The 22,062-nt window shown below is 46.5% G+C and overlaps 1 protein-coding gene across 8 annotated transcripts in view; it reads left to right on the plus strand.

The window, feature by feature from the left end:
• The window catches only part of SYNE2 (spectrin repeat containing nuclear envelope protein 2), a 1,840,150-nt gene that overhangs the window by 1,309,434 nt on the left and 508,654 nt on the right, over positions 1-22,062 (plus strand). For all 8 annotated transcript variants that reach the window (XM_069638223.1, XM_069638224.1, XM_069638227.1 and 5 more), the window contains one exon: positions 1,022-1,213. In XM_069638223.1, the coding sequence (XP_069494324.1) occupies positions 1,022-1,213 (192 nt within the window). The remainder of the gene's footprint in view (positions 1-1,021; positions 1,214-22,062) is intronic.

Genomic DNA, 22,062 nt, shown 5'->3' on the forward strand with positions numbered 1-22,062 from the left:
GATCCTGCCTCAGTCGGCCATTGTGAAATGCGTCCAAATGTGATATTTTCTTGCAAAGAGAACTTGACCCTTTACACCCAGAGCTCACTCTACTCGAGGCACAGGGGCAGCTTTAGCTTTCAGTGCTAATGTACCTTTAGACGCCATTTGCAAAGCAGCTACCTGGAGTTCCCACACCTTTACACAGCATTACATCTTAGATACACATTCTAAGAGTGATTTACAGGTGAGTTAGGCAGTCTTAAAACATTGTTTTGCGCTGTACCTCCTAACATCCCACCACCATCTCCTGGTACTGCTTGCAAGTCTATGCACAGCATGTGATTCTAAGCAGATCACAAGCCTCCGAAGGCATACATTACTTACCATAATCATATTTCTGATGCTTGTATCTGCTTAGAGTCACATGCCCCCACCCTTCCTCCCCTCTTGGAGTTGAAGGGACTTCAACATGTGAAGGATCATGGGTATGATACACGGCATGTAGGGATAGTATTACAAGCACGCGCTGTCGATGTCCCTTTTCGAAACTCTAATACAAGAATGCAATACTCTGCACCTACCACTAGATCTCGGCCTATGCACAGCAAGTGAATCTAAGCAGATACAAGCATCAGAAATACGATTACAGTAAGTAATGTTTGACATATATTGCATTCTCCATAGTCATGCTTTGCACGCAAACATACTGTTTGTTTCTTCAAAATAAATTGACGTTTTTCAGATGGGTTGTGCTGTTTTGCATGCTATCCTGCAAGTTTTTCTATTCTGAGTTGTCCTGAATTATGTAGAAGATTATGACATACTGTCAATTTCATACAGTATCATGAAACCTGAAAGAAATGTATTGACATGGCAATGACTACTAAATATGGGACAAGACACATTTGTGGATTCATAATATTATGTTTTATGGTTCACAATCTGTACACAAAGTACAAATTCTGCAGTTGTTTTCATGGATCATATAAACTGAAGTATCTTTCATTCGAAGGACTCAGTCATATGTTGTGCTCCATAGGATAAAAGTGAGGATCCGAGGGATCAGATGGCGAGACTCGGCCAGACGAAGGACGACATTCTCAATGGAATGCAGATGTCCATGATGGAGCTCCTGAAACCGCTTTATGAGGAGGAGCCAGAGGAGGACCTGGATGCATTGTTTGTTTCGACACCTGAGGAAGCCAGCACAGCCCCGAAAGAACTTGTTCCGGTAGGTTTTATCATAATACCAGGGACAAATGAATTTCTGCAAAATATGCTTCTGAAATATAGTGCCAACTCGAAACCAGATACCAACTTCTTTCGGGCATGCTGCCTTTTTTAGATTTGTATGTTCGAAAACTGGAAAACTGAAAACGGGACTATATGCATGTGTGCTGAGCATTCCACAACTTCCTGGGAGCAAAGGTCACTGAGCTCTGTATGTGTACCTCCCACAAGTTTGTCTTTGGCCAGATACATTGAGAGTACACAATAAGTGCAGGCTTTTGACACCGGGGATATTTTACTCTTCTTCTTGGTGGTGTTCCTTTGGGCAGGCTTTCCTCTTACTGTCTTTCTTTCAGGACATTCATCACTACCGACGCATTAGGAAGCTTTTCGTTCTAAACTGTGTGGCAGACTGATCACGTTTCAGAAAAGAAAACTGATGCAGTGCTATTCGGGTCTTTCTTTATTTCCATATTCTACCGCTAGATCCCAGAAGGCAAAAAGCCCTCAAATGTTTGTGATGAACCCTCGCCTTAGTTCTAAGTAACGCCATGAGGGTAACTGAGAGGGTCGGGTGCCACCCCGACCGAGTGGATGTTGGGCCCGGGAGTGGTATGCAGAGGATCCCCTGACCCTCCTCACCCCCACCTCCCCACCCAACCATGGGTCCCGGTTGCCCGGCAAGGGACAATCACAGTAACCCATTGTGTAACAGTCGGGTAGCCTTGATCTTTTCCTACACTCCAGTAGGTCAGCACAGTACAGTATGGCCAACCTTGTTCCTTCCAAGCCCCTAGAAGTTCGTCCCAGGGCAGCCACAATAACCATGACTTTCCACAAGAGATAGAGCCTGAAGCTCTTTTTAGGCAGACCCACTGTCCTAGATGGGACAAACAAAACCTTTCCTTCAACCAAAGTCATTTTAATTCACTGGACACTCATAGTGTTTATCCAGGAGGTGTCTAACCCACTAGTCCCTGAAGACCTTTCATCCAGGTGGCCAGGACATGGCCATCGCTTTTGGATCCAGACCCTGGGGGAGTGGGACACCCGCTGGCAAGATGCGGTACCGCCCCGTAACACCAGGATACTTGGGGACTTTACCCCCGTCCCCTTCCCGTCACGAACACTTTGACATGGACCGCCTGCTCTAGGAAAAAACAGATTCACACCTAAGCGTTGTACCTCACATGTTGCACTTCTTTGGTCAGGCAAGGTCAGGCAATTACTGGTAACAACTCACACCTGACTTTCATTAAGCTCACCCAGATGGATAAAATGCAGAGCACCAGGGCACACTCTAAGCGAGGCAAAGCACCCAAAGGAACATCAGTTTCGAGGCGGCAGCTGGACAAGGGGAGAAAGACGTCAAATCAAGAAGGGAACGCAAGGAGGGAGATACCGTTGACCTTTCCAGTGAAAAAACGTTACTTTCCAGAAACCTTCATATTAAAAAGTGTAAGGCCAGGAATCCAGACTGAAGAATCCTGCATTGTGTGTCGGAGATACCTGGGGTCCTCCCGTGTGACTGGCCTAGTCAGGGAGTTGCAGCAGCCGCTGTGGTACCATCCTTGGTTGCATGATCAAAGCAGCGCCAGAGAGATCAACACAGCTGGTGAGTTGGGGGAGACTGATGCAAGACCAGTCTGTGTTGAAATCAAGGTTGCAAGTGGCAACATTGTATAAACAGCGCAAGAACGAACATTATTAACGCATGTGATGAAAGATGCGAGTAAAGCTAAATTGCAGATGGATGTTTGAACTTTAACATAGAAAGATATGATACCTTTAACAGAGTGGTACGGGACTGGGAGTGTGCTCAATCGAAGGCCTCTGTGAGGTACCCAGCCACAAAGGGGCAGAAGCGAAAGTTTAAAGAGGAAATTGATGAATGAAGCAAATAGAAGTGGTCCTGCGATGGTTTAAGCAAATAATGTTGCCAGCTCATGGTTTTTTGACAGCAGGTTCATCCGCATGTGCTACAAAAGCGAACATTAATTGTGTCCTGGAAGAGTGTTCTGTGAATGCATCATAAAGCAAGACACAGACAACAGATTCAAAGTTCAAACAAAAGATCTTTATTAACTCAAATGTCAGGATGGCGTAAGGCCAAACCTGCCCTATAAAAGGTGGGATTTCCCTGCCTAAATAAACGAAGGATAGTCTGAGTCAGTAAATTCAACTTAAAGGTCTGTCGGTGTCCAAAACCTATACTTGCCCTCCCAACGAAAGCTAAACGATGTGTAGGGATATCAGTAACCAAAGAAACAGTGCTTGAACTAAAGTACTGAGCTTCTTCCAGCTCCTGGTTTGCTCTTACCTTCCTTCCCCTAGTTCGAGACGGTTCCACACAATGGTCTCGGGCTTCCCTTCCCCAAGTTCAACACAGTCCCACAGGTTTCAGACACATTCACTTGTTTAGTTTGCCTTCTCGTTCTGTCACTTGAACAATCGTAGGCCGACAAGCCTCAGTCTCTAGACTTCTCTTGGTTTATTCCAAGTAAGGGCTCCTCGATTTAGGCGCAGTTGTCGGACCACATGGTACACCTATCACAGGTCGCACAACCGATAACCCTTGGTGCTTTACAACAGTTAATTCTTTCTCATAGGACTTCCTTGACAAAGCAGGTTCCCTTTCTGCACCTATGTCACAAATCCGAATATACTTCTGGTTCACTTTTGTGGCTTCTTGCCTTTATCAACAGTTGACTTTCACACACCTTCCTCTGTGGTGTTTCTCCTGGTAACCACCTTGCCTCCACACTATCCAATAGTGTTTAGCTTTTTATTTGTTTCACATAGTTCGCAAATTCTGTCTCTTTAAATTCACTTTGTTTGCAAATGCACATCACCTGCTGTTTCATTAAGAGTGATAGTCTCATATCTTTCCCTCTGTTCAGCATTCAAATCTCATTACGTTCTTTATAACTTGTTTAGTATTAAGTATTTCATATTAGGTCTCCAGATCCCTTTTTCCATAACACACAAAACTCCATTACATGCTTGACAACTTGCTCGGAATTCAACAGTTCAGTTTGGGTCCCCAGACCACTTATCATATACTTTTGCGTGACCGTCATCCCCCGTTACATACACCATACCCCTGGAGTGCCTGGCCTGAGTGATGCTTCCCTGTCACTCACCGGTGTGCAGTGTTAATCCTCCGTGTGCTCTGGTTTCGCGCTCGGGTTCTCGCTGGCTCCACTCTCTCTACCGCGGAGCTCCAGCGAGCAGCACTCACTTCCTCCAGACCTTCCGTCAGCATTCAGCGGCTTCTCTGTTTTCCCCACTCCCAACGGGGAACACGCAGCAATCAGCACTGCCCCTTGCCGTCTTTCCGGCTTCTCTGCAGTCGGCACCCTTTTCAGCGACTCATGCTCAGCCTACTCCAACTCTGATTGTTGTGCTCTCCTGCCCAGCTGGTTCACTCCTCAGCTGCTTTCTTCCTCTTTTATACACCTGTAACCATTTACCAGGTTGCAGGTGTGAGCTCTTAATTCTCATTGCCTGACCAGAGTTATTGTGACAATGCCTGACCCTCACAACAGTCCTTAGGCCTCCTCCTCGTCTCAGTACTAGAGTGGTGAAATAGTATATACGTGTGCACTACTCCTAGTCCTCTCTTATTCGTCTCAGTACTATAATAGTCTGAATGGGGAAAAATTAGGGGAGAAGGTTTGCAACAGCCTATAAACATAGGGTAAGGTTGGTTCTCACCAGAAAAAAGGGGGATACAATGCGTGCCTTTGGATATCCTCTCCTCCATCCCCAAGGACCCTCCACCCAGGTGATCCTCCCTCGCATCTTCACCCCCAGGGTCAGGATCCATAAGCGATGGACTTTCCCTGGCGACCTGAAAAGAGGATCCAAGGGCAGTAGGTGTGAGGATACTGTGAGACAAGCGTGGTATCAAGAGAGAAACAGACTCAAAGGTAACAGTTTGAAAACCTTTATAAGCTTTGTTGGGTTGGTGGAATGCTTAACTGACTAACTCTAATGGGGTGGTTCCCATAACTGATTAACTGAAGGGCCGTCAATGTCCTTAAGTTCGAAAACCAAAGTTTGGCTGTGTCCAAACCTATGCTTGCTCTAAAACTAAATGTGATAGGGAGTCTTCTTAAAGGCAAAATGGTGGTTAAAAAGGGTAAACCACGGCTGGTTTCCGGTGGTCTTACCAATGGGTGTAGTTCTGCCAGTTCAAAAATAGTTAAACTCAAAAGGGTTCCCCTTGGAACCTTAAACGTAGGGCTCGTGCCGTAGTCAATAAAGTTCACAATGTCTCTGCGTCTCTTGGGGTTCCCTTCCCCAAGTTTCGATCCTTCCAGTTCGAAACAAAAAGACACATTTCCTATTAGGCCCCTCAGAGTTCCCTTCCCCAAGCCTAGGCCCCTAGGCTCGGCTTTGGCTCCTCCCCTGCAGGACGACTCCTGACTCTGACTCCTGGCCCCTCTACATGTATTCTGTTTCTTCCTTTTCGGCACCTTTCCCTCTTGTGCTCGTTTCCACTCGGGCTTTGTTTCTTTTTAACCTTCTTCCACCTGTCTCTCTTTGAATGGTGCACACCTGCATCCTTTTCTCTTCTTTGCTATGTCTCTTGCACAATATTCTTTACTTTAGCGTGCCCCTGGCACATTGTATTCTTTGTTAGTGCACTCTTGCACCTTCTTTTCTTTGTCTCGTGCCTCTTGCACTTACCCTATTCAACATGTGGGTCTTTTGTACACCCTTTTCCTGCTTTCGGGTCGCTCGCACACTTTTAGTTACTTTTTCGCACTCTGTAATTCACTTTCTCAATCTGCGGGGTCGATCGCATCCCCATTTCCTGCTTCGGGTTTCTTGCAACCTCACTTTACTGTCTTTCGCTTTGCACCCCTTGCACACTCTGCTTTTCTCTGCTTTTTCTCTGCTTTCCTTTCTTTTCCGCATACCGCTTTACTTTCTGCTTTCAAGCCGCTGCTCCCACTCCAGCCATCCTAAAGAGCATGGGTTCCTCTCATTCGCCTAGCGAGACTCACCCAGACAGCCTGGCACCAGCAAGCAGCTCCCCGGGATACAGGGTGTGAGGTCGGGGTGTTGCAGCCTGCCCTTCGGACATCCCTGGGATCGACACCTGTCCCAGGGGAAGGAGCACTGGCCTGGACACGGCCAATAAGCAGCACCTAGTCTTCCTCCGTCTTCAGAGACACCGTGCCTTCACCATGTTGCAACAGCTCTGGTACACCGGCTGAGCGTCCCGTTCTCCTCTGGCCATCCCAGCTCGCTCATACTTCCTGGCAGAATCACACCTTTTTATGCCTGAAGCAATTGTCAAGTGGAGTCAGGTGAAAATGGTTTGGGTTAATTGCCTGACTATGCCTGACTCTATCAGTGGGACAGTCTACTGGTAGACCTCCCTGTGTATCCCTATGTTGTTGCTGTGGGTAATCCTCCCGGGGGTCTCTTCTTCGTCCCAGTACTTGTTGGAAATGGGGAGGGGGAAACAAGACAAGATGGGGTTTTATTTCTACCGATGACACTATTATAAGGTGATTGGCAAAAGAGAGAGGGGAATCCCTCATAGGGGATTCCCTTGGTATCAGATTACTCCCTACCCCAAACACCCTGACACAAGAGTACTGGTCTTCATAGTACTTCTTATGAACGAAACTAGAGGAAGACAAAGAAGTGTTGGGATTGGAGTTATATCTTTGTCTTATCTTGTACTCACCCTTGCCAGGTGGTGTTCCGGGGTGACCTATTTGTCTCTCTCTCTGGTTAGGGGCCATTGGACCTGCATATGATATGATATGATCTTTATAACGCACCTATACACAAGTGTTTCAAGGCACGACGAGGCAAGGGTTGGGAACAAAGGGAGGACAGACAGCGATCCTACTAGGCCAGGTGTCAGTCAGATCCCGCAAGTGCGTGGGAAGGGGCAGGGACCGTGCAGTACATGTGAATAGATAATAACAATAGTAAGTAACGGCCAGCAAGTGACAAGTGCAAGGGTAAGTGCAGACACCAGGTGTCAAGGGCTGGTAGGGGGACTGTAGGGATACAGAAACAGTCCCCAAGTGTGGAGGTTGCCAGGTGGGCAGTGCAGGTGTGGGGGACTGGCAGGGGAGGGCCCTGAGCCCGAGATCAGAGGGTGTCCAGGTAACCAGTGCAATTCCGGTTATAGCCAGGAGGTCAGAAGAGGAGAGGAGAGGAGGAGAAAAAGCAGAAGCAAAGAGAAAGGTTTTGCGGTACTTCCCGAACCGGAGATGGTTCTCCACAAGTTTAAGGGAGACAGGGAGGCTGTTCCAGAGGGAGGCACCAGCCGAAGAAAGAGATCTACCACCAACCCGTTGCTTGGAGAAGCGACTACACCTGAGGCATTTGGAGGTGGATGAGCAAAGAGCTTGAGAAGGAAGATATTTAGGAAGAGAGAGTTGAAGGTAGTGACGCCCCAGGCCCTAGAAGGCCTTGTGGAGGATGCTGAGGGTCTTGAACTTAATCCTCGCAGCCACTGGAATCCAGTGCAGAGATTTCAGTCCTGGAGAGATATGATCCCTGGGCTTGAGGCCAAGGACAAGTCTCGGAGTCCTGTTCTGGATAGTTGCAGAGGGCGGAGAGTAGAAGCAGGCAGATTTAGAAAGAGGCTGTTGCAATAGTCCAGTCTAGAGAGAACTAGAGCTCTGGAGACAGTGAGCTCCTGGGGGAAGGAGAGCAAAGGAAGAATACCTCTGAGGAGGTGCAGCTGGTAGTGATACTTCTTAGATATGTCAGAGATATGAGGAGAGAAGGAGAGTGTGGAGTCTAAGATGACCCCAAGGTTTTTAGCCTTGAAGTTGGGAGCAGGTAGAGGGCAAGAGAGGCCGCCAGAGAGCTACTGGAAAGGAGGGAGCGGGTGTGCCAATGAGGAGAAGCTCAGATTTGCTGGCATTAAGGCAGAGGTCATTGGCGGCACACCACTCCTGGATAGCAGACAGCCAGTCCGAGATGAGAGAAGGAGAGGAGGAGGCCGAGGGTAGCCTGAAAATGAGCTGGGTGTCACCCGCATAGCACTGAAAGTTGGGGCAGAGGGCGGCGACGCGGTGGGCAAGGAGTGCCAGGTATTGGTTGAACAGCCAGGGAGAGAGGTTAAACCCCTGGGGGCACCACAGGTAGAGATAGAGGACAGGAAGGACCCAAGTTGGACCTGGGAGGGTTGGTCAGAGAGGAAAGAAGTCAGCCATGCCAGAGCCTGACCAGTGATACCCAAGATATCACGGAGATGGTTGAGCAGGATGGCATGGTTGACAGTGTCAAAGGCAGAAGAGAGATCAAGCAGGATGAGGACGCAGGGGATGTTAGAATCAAGGTTGGAGAGCAGGTCTTCACAGATTATCAGGAGAGCAGTTTCCGTGCTTCTGGCAGCTCTGAAGCCAGACTGATGGTCATGAAGACAACCAACCGATTCAGTGTGGAGATTAAGCTGGGAGATGGCCCGTTTCTCCAGGAGCTTGCCCAGGAAGGGGGTGATGGAGATTGGGCGATAGTTAGCCGGGCAGGAGGGGTCGGCAGAGGGTTTCTTAAGAAGGGAGTGCACCAGGGAGTGCTTGAGAGGGGATGGGAAGACTCCAGAGGCGAAGGAGTGATTGCAGAAATCGGCAAGGGCAGGAGTCAGGGAGTCAATGTGGTCCTTGGTGGTTTTGGAAGAACAGTGGTGAACCTGTTTCGACGAGACGTTTATAGATCAGACTTGTATAGAAACCTTGTTTGTGGAGGACAGGGGAAAAGCGGAGAAGGAAGGAGGAGAAGTGGCTACAGAAGGGCCAGAGGAAGAGCACGGAGTAGAGGGAGGGAGGGGCTAGGAGGAGAGTGAGGACAGGATGTCCTGGGTTTTGGAGCTGAAGTGAGAAGCCAGTGCCGTGCAGAGGGCCTGGGGAGGGACAGGAGAGGTAGAAACTGCAGCAGGATTGGCCAGTTCCTTGCAGATTTTAAAGAGTTCAGAAGATATCCCACGAAGGCTTCGGGGACTTCTTCTCCCTCACCTATCGTCTCATTGGGATACCGCGTCTTGGCTGAGGTCTCACCTATGCAAGTGATCCTCCCTCGCTTGTCCACCACCAGGATTGGAATCCAAAAGTGATGGCCTGCCCCTGTCCACCAGAATAGAGGATTCTCAGGATCCACATGTGAGAATACCCCTAGGCTTCTCACAATACCCTCAGGTGTCTCAAAGTTCCCTCTTCAGAGAGTCAGATTTGCAAATTCACTGTGGGACAACCTTCTGTAGACATTCTGAGAGTTGAGACACCTCACCAAAGGTTTTCTCAGCATACATTTAACATGCTGAGGAAACAGGAAACATGTGTCCACCACAAGCTGCCCTAGCAAGGGGAGGACCCAAGTCAGATAGGGTTGGTGGAAGGAGGCTCAAGTTTGGTGGGGGATGGAGACTGGAGAGGGTTGAAGGAAGTGGCTGCTGGAGAGACTCAGGAGCTTGGAGATGAAACCACATTGGAGAACAGGAGGATGTGATGAGAGTTAAGAGATTGGAGGATATGGTGGGAAAACCAAAGTGGCAGGAAGAGGTGGCAACATAAGGCGCTGAAGGTGGTAGAGCGTAAGTGCTGGTAGTAACATTAATGAAGTGGAAAAGGCAGTGCAAAGGAGGGGTAACCTCAGGAGGAGAAGGTGTTAACCTGGAGATGATGGCACCAAGAAGAGAAGGTTGTAGTTTGAAGGGAATAACATCCAGAAGTAAAGGAGGTACAGAAAAGAAGTAAGTGGGGATTTCACATTGTTTTTCTCCTCAGGCTGGCTTTTGCAATCTAGTAGGTAGACAAGACTGGAAGTTCTAGTGCACTCAGCTGGCTCTAGGTAGCACCAGATAGTGCAAGGGGGATGCAGAGTAGACAAGGGTGACTATGTTTGGATCAGAGAGGCAAGGGAAGAAGTAGATTGTCCCTCGGTTAAGGCAGATAACATGAAATGCTTCTCCCACGCTGCCTGCCATTTACTACCAATGACCCATCAGCTAGCAAGGCCATATACTCGAGTGAGTTTTGGGGTTTTGCTATCACCATCAAAATGGTTCAAGAAACCTTAAAAGTTGTATGTCCCAGAGACCTGAGAAGGGGGTGACTAAAACCTTTTCAAAACTGAAAGGACTGGGCAGGACGTTTACGAGACAGCCGAGGTGCGAGAAGTCTTGGGTAACCTGGTAGGATATTGTCAGCGTCTCACATGGACAGAGAGACATGTTTGAGCCAAACTAAACAACTATTGTGACCATTCATTTAGGGACACTCCTATTTACTTCATGTTGGCCTCTTTGTAACTATTTTCTCTAATAAAAGGTTTTGAACTTGAACGTATGGTCTTGCCAATTTTCTTGGTCGTAGATAATCATGTGACATGGGTAACAGAAACTGAGACTCTGCTGTGGGAGACTAAGATTCACCCTCAGAGCAGGGCATGTCCTCATGCTTTGCAATCAAAGGTGTCTGGATGGCCATCAGCAATTCACATACAACCAAATTCAAATATGAAGCACAGCAAGGGTTTATTTGGGGATTTTAGGCCGTTTGGACCCAAAACAACAACCGGGAAGACGAAGGCAATACCAGTCTCTCAAGATTCATATGCTGACCCTCTCCTGGGATAATATGCTCCATGACAGGAGTTCAGCTACAGTGGTCTAGTCTTTCATCTTGAATAGATTCTTATTGGCTGATCATTAGTGCAGCAGCCGTCTCTGCCTTACATTTCGGGGCTGGTAGACATTCTACCCACTTTGTGAACAAGCATGTCATATTTAGCATGTACTTGTTTCCTCTAGAGGAGCAAATCACTGGCCCAATGAAATCGACTTGCATATCTGACCAAGACAATGTCATTCCCCTTTTTTGTTAGGGATCTCTGAGTGGGAGTGAACTGCGTTGAAATTGAGCACAAAGACGACACCCCTTTAGGTAAATGTTGAGGTCCTGGCCTATGTGTGTGCAGTAGGCTATCTTGCGCAAGATTTCCAATGTCGTTTTAAACATCCTCTATGACCAGCAGTAGCTGCGTCATGGGCATGGTTCAACATCAGGCTTTGCAATGAGGTAGGTACCACCTGCTGGTCACTGCCAGGTAGGGCTCTCCTTACCAACAAACTGTCTTGTATCCGAAACATCCTGGAAAACTTCAACACCCGGAGATCCTCTTTACCAGCATAATCCAACTCTGTTAGAGGAAAGCTTACAGGGTCTTCAATGTGTAGATAACTTTTCCCAATGATCGGGTCCTCTTTCTGTGCAGTGATTAAATCTGCATCTGGGGTATCTTTACTCCACTGGGCTGTTGAGAGTTTGCTGTTAGCCCGAGTTTGTGACCTGGTGACAGCGGCCATTTGGGTGTCACCCAGCAGGGATTCTGTTTCTATGAAATCCCCCTGCAGAGCTCTAGTTTTAGCCAGCTGGTCAGCCAGGTAATTCCGAATCTAATCTGGCCCCTCTATCTTGGAATGACCTCTTATCATCTTCCGATAAATGGTCATCTCATTGGAAGTCACCAGGTCGTCTATTGGCTGGATCAGTTCGGCATGCTTTAAGGGTTTGTTGTTGGCACACAGCAGGCCTTCATCCTTCCGGTTCATCAGGTGCTCCCCAAACCCATTCCTGACATAATCAGTCAGTGAGGATGGCTTGATAAATAGCCATCAACTCTGCAACCTCACTACTTTGGGGTCCTATTTTATAACCAGCAGAGGGTTCCGGGGTATCATTCACCCAGGCATTCCCAATGCCAGCCACCAGTTATTTTTCCCGGTTGTCCTCAACATGATAGCAGCACCCATCCACATAAACTGTGGGTATCCCTTGATAAGTGTCTTCTTCATAGATCTTGTGTGGTGAAGTTAAGTACGCCTTCATGTTGTTGTTGTCCATTAGACTTTCGTCCTCGAGACAGTTTTCTTGAGCACAATCATGCAAGTCTGTCAACCCTTGCGCCAGGGTACTCTTTTTGTTTTGTCCATATCTGACCTCAACAGGAAAGCCTTGCATGGACAGAATCTAGGAAGTAATTCTGGAATTACAAACGTTCCCCGTCCAGATTCTGTCACTTTGGACAAAGTCTTGCTCGCGTATGAGATGACTTTGTTGATCGTGTCATGCTTATGGTACAATACCTCTGTTAGGCAAGTATCTGAGAATCCTGTCTCCAAGAATAACTCCTTGTTCTTTATGGGGTAAGTCAAACAAGGAGCCTGGGAAAGGCTTCTTTTTAGTTGTTTAACTGCCTCAGATTGTGCTAGACCCCACTCCCACTTGACTCCGGCCTTTAATAAATGGACCAAGGGTCGAGTGACCTCTGCGTAGTCTTCAATGAACTTTCGACTATAATTAGTAAGTCCCAGAAGGCTTCTTAATTCTCGCAGAGTGGTAGGGTCTTTGAATTTCAATAAGGCTTCCACCTTCTTCACCTGGGTATTAAGACCCTTGGTTGTGATCTTGTGCCGTAAGAGGGTCACTTGGATCTTACACCACTGTGCCTTCTGAAAGGATAGTTTTACTCCAGCCTTCTGCAACTGTGTTAGAACATAGTGGATTTCTGCTATATGTTCCTCTACAGTTGAGCTCTTGATCAAAACATCATCCACTTAGGCCAGGTTTCCCCTTTCAACCAAATTGGGCATGGCCTTATGTAGGAAGATGTTGAACTCATTGCCAGAGTTTATGTATCCAAAGGGGGTTCGGGTATATGTGTACTGCTGCCCCCCAAAGGTAAAGGCAAGCTTGTACTGGTCTTCCCTACTCACAGGTACTGTCCAGTAACTGTTGGTCATGTCAATGGAGGTGTACTCCTTTGACCCTTGGATCTGTGCCAGTCCCTTATCGGTGTAGGGAAGGGGCCATCTTGACATCTGGACCCATTTGTTCAACTCCCTCACGTCTGCACATAGTCTCCATTGGCCATTTGGTTTGAGAATCCCTAGTACTGTGTTGTTGAAGGTACTGTATATCGGACAAATTATCCCACGGGATTCGAAATTCTTAATAGTCTCTGTGAGTGACTCCATGGATGCAAGAGGTAACCGGTATTGTTTCACAAATACTGGAGCCATCTCGGGGTCCATGGGAATGGTGGTTGAATGAATGGATATGCGTGCACAGTCATATGACTCCACTGAAAAGATATCTTGGAATTCCAGGAAGACCTGTTTTAGCTTTTGTCTTTGCTCATCTGTCTCACAGGCATCAGCAAGTTTGATCCTTTCCTTAACCATCTGCTTGAAACTTGGAAAGACCTCAGGAATGGTAATTTCAGCGAGGGTTGCTGTTATTCACCAATATCCGAATGGTGTTGTGTTCTAGGTCTACTAGAGGTGTCGGATTTAAATATAAACCTTTTGTTGGAGATGGGAATTTAGATTTATGTATGCGTCGTGATGTTTGAGGTTCTGTCCTCGCTTAATTTTCAGGGGTTTAGTAAATTGTTGCACCTGTCCTGGGATGGCAACCGCTTCTCACACTTGAACTTCAACCACATAAGGCAGCAATTGAGCTAATCGGAATGCTTTTTCAATGTTGTCAAACCCCATGGGGTTACTCCCCAGTCGGGGCCAGGCTTTATTATTAATTGGGTCCAAATTGATTGCGAACCGGTTGAGAATATCACTTCTCAGATAAAACGTGGAAGGGACATCTCTCACGACCCAACAATTCTGGTCTATGCTTTTGTTGCCAATGGAAATCTTTAGCATACACCGCTAGGCAGGAGATGTTTGGAGTTTGAGGTTTCCAACCTTCTTCCCATTTGTCAATCAATTAAAATGTGGGAATGGTCTGATCTTTTGGGAGTTTCCTGAATAATACTTCGCTGATGAAGCTCCTTCCATTATTCAGGCATACTTATACTCTGGCGAGCACTGGTTCCTCCCCTTCATTTAACTGAATGAGGAAAAACAACTGCTTGCCCTTTTTCTGAATGTCCGTCAGACTTTGAGCTGACTCTTCCTTGTCTAGTTTCATGGCACTCAGTTTCCTCTGATTTTGAACTGGTGTAAACGTTTAGGTTGTTCCCTTCCTGTGAGAATTTCCATTTAAAACTGTGAGAAGGTTGATTTTCAAGAATGGAGAAGGGTTCCCATCACCAGTTTTTTCTCCTACAGAGATGACAGTGATGTCTGAGACTTGGTTATTTTTTTAATGGAATTCTACATTCTCAGAGTGTAGATCAATTACTTGACGGGTACCATTCAGGCTTTCATAATTGGTACTCATTTTTAATTTGATGGGGCGGTTAGTCTGAGTCCAGAGGACCTTGCAGTCGATTAGAGGTGCTAACCTCCTCAGGAGATCGTTCCCCAGTAAACAAGGTGTGCCCTCTGGAGTCATAACGATTAACGGATGTTTCAGCCAGTGCCGTCCAATTTTTCTGTACAGATCCGCAGTCCCTTCATTGGAAATATCATTCCCGTCGACATTTTGGAGTTGTCAGGCAAGTGGTGTGAGTGGAATTTGGTGGCCCTCCACTGTCCTGAGTTTAGTTGGTCAAAGGCCCTTTTTGACAGGAGGGTGGCTTGGGATCCCGTATCCACAGAGAATTCACACTGACCCTGCACCTTGACCGGAGCATACATTCGGCCTTCTTTCTCCTTCAAGGTGCAAAGAAAGTGTGAGTTATTTGACAGCCCGGTGGTCATTTTCTTAATATTGAACTCCGGCCCAGTGGGATCTTGGGAAGTTTTCAGTGTCGAGTTCGGGAATCTGTAAAAAAAATAAAACGTTGCAACTTGCTGTCATGCCTGCTGGACATATCTCTGGACCAGAAACGACCTCTCCATACAAAATGAGTTACGCCCATAGAACCACTAGACCATTCTACTCGAAATGGAGGTTGTTCGATGCATTGCCCAGAAAACGACGTCTGCATTTTTCACGTCATTAAAATTCACGTGATTTAGTTCCATCGCGTGTATCACGGCAGTGCGTACATAAGCAGCGTGGAAACGCCGATCGCTGCTTCTGATTAGGTCAATTTTGGCGTTTAGTAGCTGAACTCCTGACCTGCGTTCTCGCATTTTCTTCAGCAACTTCTTTGGCCTTTTTTGAGCGTGTTTCCCTCCACACACCAACTCCTGAGCTGCGTGTATCCTGTTCGCGTGCCAAATCTCCACGCGGATGCTGTCAGCAAGCGCGGCTGTCCTGAGCTGCGTGTATCCTGTTCACGTGCCAAATCTCCACGCGGATGCTGTCTGCAAGCGTGGCTGTCCTGAGCTGCGTGTATCCTGTTCGCCACCACGCGGACGCTGTCTGCAAGCGCGGCTGTCCTGAGCTGCGTGTATCCTGTTCGCGTGCCAAATCTCCACACGCGGACGCTGTTTTCAAGCGCGGCGGTCTTGGGCTGCTTGTATTCTGTTTGCTTACTCAATCTTCACGCGGAAACGCTGTCTTCAAGCGTGGCTGGCCTGGCTGCGTGTACACTGTCGCGTGCAATCCTGCACGTGGTTTTCTGAACTTCTTTGAACATTTGGTGCCTGTGACAGTTAACAGGTGAAAATCTGATTTTGTTCTTCGTGGGAAAGAAAGTATTTCATGAACTATTGGAAGGTGATTGTGCACAGTACTTTGGACGCTATCCTGTGGTGCACCAACCCGGTATCTAGCGTGAGCCTCGTGCCGTTCGGGATAAGTCTCCCTTACTAATCTTCCCCTCCTTTATCGTTGTTTCCACTCCTGGGTTTCTTCATGAGACTTTCGTTGAATTCTTCAGTTTGGCCTTAAGGTTAGTGTTTCGAATTAATGCTAATACTGTGCTATCATAGTGATTTGAGTTTGGGACAGTTTCTTATGATACTTTATCTATCCTAGGCATATCTTACATTACAATACCCACGCCCTTTCCAGTGATCCATCTCTCTGCCTGTTTTATCAGTCAGAGAGTTGTATCATTTGGAAGGTCTAATTTGACCTGCCTACAATCAAGTTGTGTGAAAAAGGATCCGGAAGAACCCTACCAATCGTATCCTTTTTTGACTCAGTTAATCACTGACTTGAGAAATGAAATGATTATGGCACTGGACATGCTATGGCATTGAATGGATGTTATGCAAGATGCCATGCATGCCACTCCTCAGGGAGCGCTGGTTCCAGTAGCCACTGCATCTGGATCTGGGACTACGACACCATCATTATCACAGGAAACTCTTAAAGCGGTTATGCCCACACAGTTTCCCTTGGCTCCCCCGGAAAGGTTCACAGGTGATCCTAAAACCTATAGAACTTTTGTTAATCAGTGCCGACTTCATTTCCTTTGCCGGTCTAATTCATTTCCCGATCTAACTACTAAAGCAGCATTCGTGCTTTCCCATTTGGGGGGTACAGCTGCTGCTTGGGCAAATCCTTTATTGGAATCAAATAGCCCCTTGTTGTACGATTGCGATGATCTTCTGGCTGCTATGAACAAAGTCTTTGATATGCGCTGCGCTACTCAAGCCACAGATTTGGAGTTGCTGAATCTACAACAAGGCACTCGGCCTCTGTTGGCTTACATTGCACGATTCAACCAATTACATCCGAAACCCAATGGCCGGAAGATAAGAAGACGGCTGTTTTCTACAAGGGTCTTTCAGAAGAACTCAAAGATGCCTTGTCCACGGTCCGAGTGGTTCCTACAGGTTTTTCAGAATTTCTTGATTTCATTTTACAAATTGATGCCCGAAGAAATGCCCGCAAAGGAGAGAAAAAACCTTTCCTTCATGCACCGGTTTGTTCTGATACACCGGCAGCTTCTTCAAATGATCCTGAACCAATGCAAATTGGTGCGGTGAGAGGCCGGTTGTCTAGAGCAGAAAGAAGAAAAAATAATTTATGTATGTATTGCGGTTCATCTGAGCATTTACTGGCGGCATGTCCTAAAAAACCAAGTAAGCCTTCGGGAAACGCCAAAACTCGACAGTAGCAGGAGTCCCTGTGTCGAGTGTTAAATCGGACTCCATTACATTTCCAGCGAATGCACCTATAGCTGTTGAGATGACTTTACGTTTCGATGATCAAGAATTGGTTTCCAAGGCTATGATTGATTCTGGAGCCACTAATAATTACATTGATATCACATATGGCAAGAAATGTTCTATACCCCTTGTAGTCAAGAACAAACCTGAAACTGTTAATACTGTGGATGGATCAGTCTTGATTTCCGGTATGGTAACTCAGGAGACTGTACCTATTCAGATGACTTTATTAAATGGTCATTCGGAGGAAATAGTCTTCGATGTCATTGCGGCTCCTCAATACAAGATATTACTTGGACTTAATTGGTTGACTCTTCATAATCCCGCCATAGACTGGGTTACGGGATTGATCCAATATCCTTCTGTTTTTTGCAATGAACATTGCTTTACCAGTCAGGTGGTGTCAAATAAATCACATATTTTGGCCTCTATGGAGGGAATTTCCACTATTAGTGTGGTACATCAGAGCGGTACACATATACCAAGTGAATATGCAGATTTTGCTGATGTGTTTGACAAAGGTCAGGCAGAACAGCTGCCTCCACATAGGCAGTATGATTGTCCAATTGAACTAATTCCTGGAGCTAAAATCCCTACTGGTCGAGTTTATTCTTTTACTCCCAAAGAAGATGTTGTCTTGAAAGAATACATCGATAAAGCTCTTGATATGGGATTTATACGGCCATCTCAATCGCCGGCTGCCTCTCCTTTTATTCTTTGTTCCAAAGAAGGAAGGAGATCTAAGGCCTTGCATTGATTATAGGGCTATTAACGACATCACCATAAAGAATCAGTACCCTTTACCACTGATTAATGTTCTGTTAGATCAATTAGGAACTTCCAAGTACTTCTCTAAATTGGACTTGCGCGGTGCTTACAATTTGGTTCGCATTCGCGAAGGAGACGAATGGAAGACCGCTTTTAAGACGCGGTACGACCTTTATGAATATTTAGTGATGCCATTTGGTCTTTGTAACGCTCCTGCCACATTTCAGTTCTTCATGAACGATATCTTCAGAGGTATGATGGACCAATTCGTGGTGATTTACTTGGATGATATTTTGATATATTCATCGTCTTTTCCAGAACATGTTAAACACTTGTTAGCTGTCTTACAAAGACTGAGAGAGAACAAACTTTTTGTTAAAGCCGAGAAATGTGTCTTTCATACACAAGAAGTGGAATTTCTGGGTTACGACATTACCAATCAAGGTGTTCGAATGAGTCGTTCCAAAGTGAAGGCCATAATGAATTGGCCTGTTCCACATAATGTCAAGTCATTACAGTCATTCCTAGGTTTTGCGAATTTTTATCGCAGATTTATTCGTTCTTTCTCCAAAACAGTGGCCCCATTGACGGCTTTAACTAGTTCTAAAGTTCCATTCTGTTGGAACCAGAATGCCCAAGCTTCTTTTGAGAGGTTAAAGGAAGCATTCACCACTGCACCCGTACTTCAACATCCTAATCCGGATTGTCAGTTTATCGTTGAAGCAGACGCTTCCAGTGTCGCTACAGGAGCTGTACTTTCGCAAGTTTGTGCAGAAACCAAGGAGGAGCATCCAGTTGCTTTTTTCTCACGTAAGCTTACCTCATATGAACAAAACTATACTGTCACTGAGCGTGAATTACTTGCAATTAAGGATGCTTTCCAAGAATTGCGGCATCATCTTCTTGGGGCCAAACATCAGGTGTTGGTGTATTCGGATCATAGAAATCTTCAGGCATTCAAAACTATGAAATGTCTTACAGCTAGACAGGCCAGATGGCATGTCTTTTTTGCTCAATATGATTTTCGAATTACTTATCGCCCTGCCAGACAACATGTCAAGTCGGATGCTTTGTCTCGCATCGGTGAAGAGGTGAAGGAAGAATCGGTGCAAAATAAGTTGTTGGCAGATCACGTGATATGTAGTTGTTCTGCACAACCTTCCCTAAAAAACGAGTTACAGGAGTGGGTGAAACTAAATCCACAATTGATTCAGGAATTGAATATTGATATATACAATTGTTTGCCTTTCTGTCATGCCCGCGCCGCTGGCACACGCATTGGCAACCATCATGGACTATTTGGTACTCATTTATCCTCTTAATACTCCTTGAACAACTCCTTTTCACGCCTTGGTCTTTTTTATTTCCATTTGCTCAACTTTGGTTCTTTCTTATTTTATTCGATTAACTACATTTACCATAATGCGCCTGGCTACAGTCCTCAATTCCTGGCTATTCTCATTCATCGTTATTGGGACCACAATCCCCAGAAGCCCTAGCGGCCAGTGCTGCTTCCACCTGCTCAGGACCAGAGAGGGAGGAGGCAGATTGTCATCAGGTGTGCTGCCCCATGTGCTGTCAATTAGCCTGCCTCAGAACAGGGCAGAGCTGTATATAAGCAGCTGCCTGCAGGAGCACAGTGTCTTGCATCTTGAGATCTCCCTGCTCCTGTTTGCCTTGACCCACTACTTTGTATGCTGTTCCTGTTGCTGCATTATCCTGTTTTGATCCAGTGCCCTTTCCGGGCTCCCTGCCTTGCAGCCGATCACGCTCCGCTGCCTTCTACCTACAGCCCTTGTCCTCTGGGCTTCCTGCCTCGCAGCCTACTACAGTCCTCTGCAGCCCTCTACAGCCAGCGGCCCTGCTCCTCTGGGCTCACTTCTTGCTGCCCTGCTCTTCTGGGCTCCTTGCCTTGCAGCCTGCCTCACTCCGGCTGCCTACAGTCTTTGTCTTCGGGGCTCCCTGCCCTGCAGCCTGCCTCACTCCGGCTGCCTACAGTCCTTGTCCTCTGGGCTCCCTGCCCTGCAGCCTGCCTCACTCCGACTGCCTACAGTCCTTGTCCTCTGGGCTCCCTGCCCTGCAGCCTGCCTCACTCCGGCTGCATACAGCCCTTGTCCTCTGGGCTCCCTACCTTGCAGCTTGAAACCCTCTGCTGTCTCCAAGCCCTTGTTCCCTGGGCTCCCTACCTTGCAATATATTTTATTGGCAGTTGAAAAAGCTGAAACAATGGAAACACAACCATAATTTCCTTAGAGGAGAGGAGCAAGAGTGTGCTGGTCCCATTGAACAAGTTGAAGGGTTGTGTTTGTACTTGGATTTAGAGGGTGTCGAGCACTGCACGTGTAATTGAAAGGTGGTGTGGGGGTGAGGAGGTGTTACAATATGTGGCACGAGATGTTCCAGCCATTGGGGTGGGACGTGCTGCAGGAGCCGCAGGAGTCCAAGTGGCACGTAACTGCAAGAGTGTTGGCACGGTCAGGATTCCACCGGGATGGTGTTCCGGTGGGAAGGACTGTAGCAAGTGAAGGCCTTTTTCTTTTTTTGGTAGTTTTGTGTGAAGCCTATTGATGGCCTGGCTCCTGATGGAGCATGGCACGCCTGAGATACAGAGTTTTGCAACTAGGTAGGCAGGTGTGTGAGCTGCGGGTTTACCTGTAGCCGCTGTAGGCAGCCTTAATGAGTGTTCTGGCTGGGATTGGAAGCAGGTGTAGCTCCCTTTGAGTGAGGAAAGGTGGTTGATTTTCTTATTATGATTCGTGCCACAGTGTTTTAGGGGGCTTTAAGTCGGGCCAGGTACGTCGCCAGAATGCTGTTATGGAGGGTCTTTTCCCTCATTGATGTGGGCAATTACCAGGGTTTGATCCCACACATGTAATGCTGCGGTTCTAGTTTTTGTCCCAGCTTCTATCTAGTTATGTGTGATCTTGTGCTGGCTTCTACATAGTTCTGGTGATTTCCTCCTAGCCTTTAAATAGTTGTCTGATTTTTTTTCCCTGTCTTCGATCTAGTTCTGTGTAACTTAGTCCTGGCTTCTATCTCTTTCTGTGTGATTTTGACCAGTTTTCTATCCCCTTCTGTGTAAGGTTGTGCTATCTTCTATATCGTTGTTTGATTGTTTTTTATTTTTTTGGGAGATTTGTTTCCTGGCTTATCTATGGTTATTTGGGATTTTGACCAGGCTAGTCTAGTTCTGTGTGATCTTGTGCTGGCTTGTATATAGGTGTTTTATTTTCTTGTAGGTTATGTGTGACCTTGTGCTGGCTTCTATTTAGTTGTTTGATTTTCTTGTAGCTTATGTGTAATCTTGTTTTCCTGGCTTCTATATATTTGTGTGTTATTTTGTCCTGGCTTGTATCTAGTTGTATATGATTTGGACCAGTGGTCTATCCAGTTTTGTGTGATCTTGTGCTGGCTTCTAAATACTTGTTTCATTTTCTCGTAGCTTCTGTGTAGTTTTGTGTGATCTTCCCCCCCCCCCCGCCCCCGGCTTCTATCCAGTTCATTGGGATTTTGACCAGTGTTCTATCCAGTTCTGTGTGGTCTTGTGCTGACTTCGGTCTAGTTCTGTGTGACTTTCTTTACACATGTATCTAGTTCTGTGTCACTTTCTTTACACATGTATCCAGTTCTGTGTGACTTTCTTTACACGTGTATCTAGTTCTGTGTCACTTTCTTTACACATGTATCCAGTTCTGTGTCACTTTCTTTACACATGTATCCAGTTCTGTGTGACTTTCTTTACACGTGTATCTAGTTCTGTGTGACTTTCTTTACACATGTATCCAGTTCTGTGTGACTTTCTTTACACATGTATCCAGTTCTGTGTGACTTTCTTTACACGTGTATCCAGTTCTGTGTGACTTTCTTTACACATGTATCCAGTTCTGTGTCATTTTCTTTACACATGTATCCAGTTCTGTGTGACTTTCTTTACATGTGTATCTAGTTCTGTGTGACTTTCTTTACACATGTATCTAGTTCTGTGTCACTTTCTTTACACATGTATCCAGTTCTGTGTGACTTTCTTTACACATGTATCTAGTTCTGTGTGAAGTTCTTTACACATGTATCCAGTTCTGTGTCACTTTCTTTACACATGTATCCAGTTCTGTGTGACTTTCTTTACACAT

This window comes from Ambystoma mexicanum, chromosome 14 (assembly GCF_040938575.1).
Source record: "Ambystoma mexicanum isolate Mex_15411 chromosome 14, UKY_AmexF1_1, whole genome shotgun sequence".
Taxonomy (NCBI): domain Eukaryota; kingdom Metazoa; phylum Chordata; class Amphibia; order Caudata; family Ambystomatidae; genus Ambystoma; species Ambystoma mexicanum.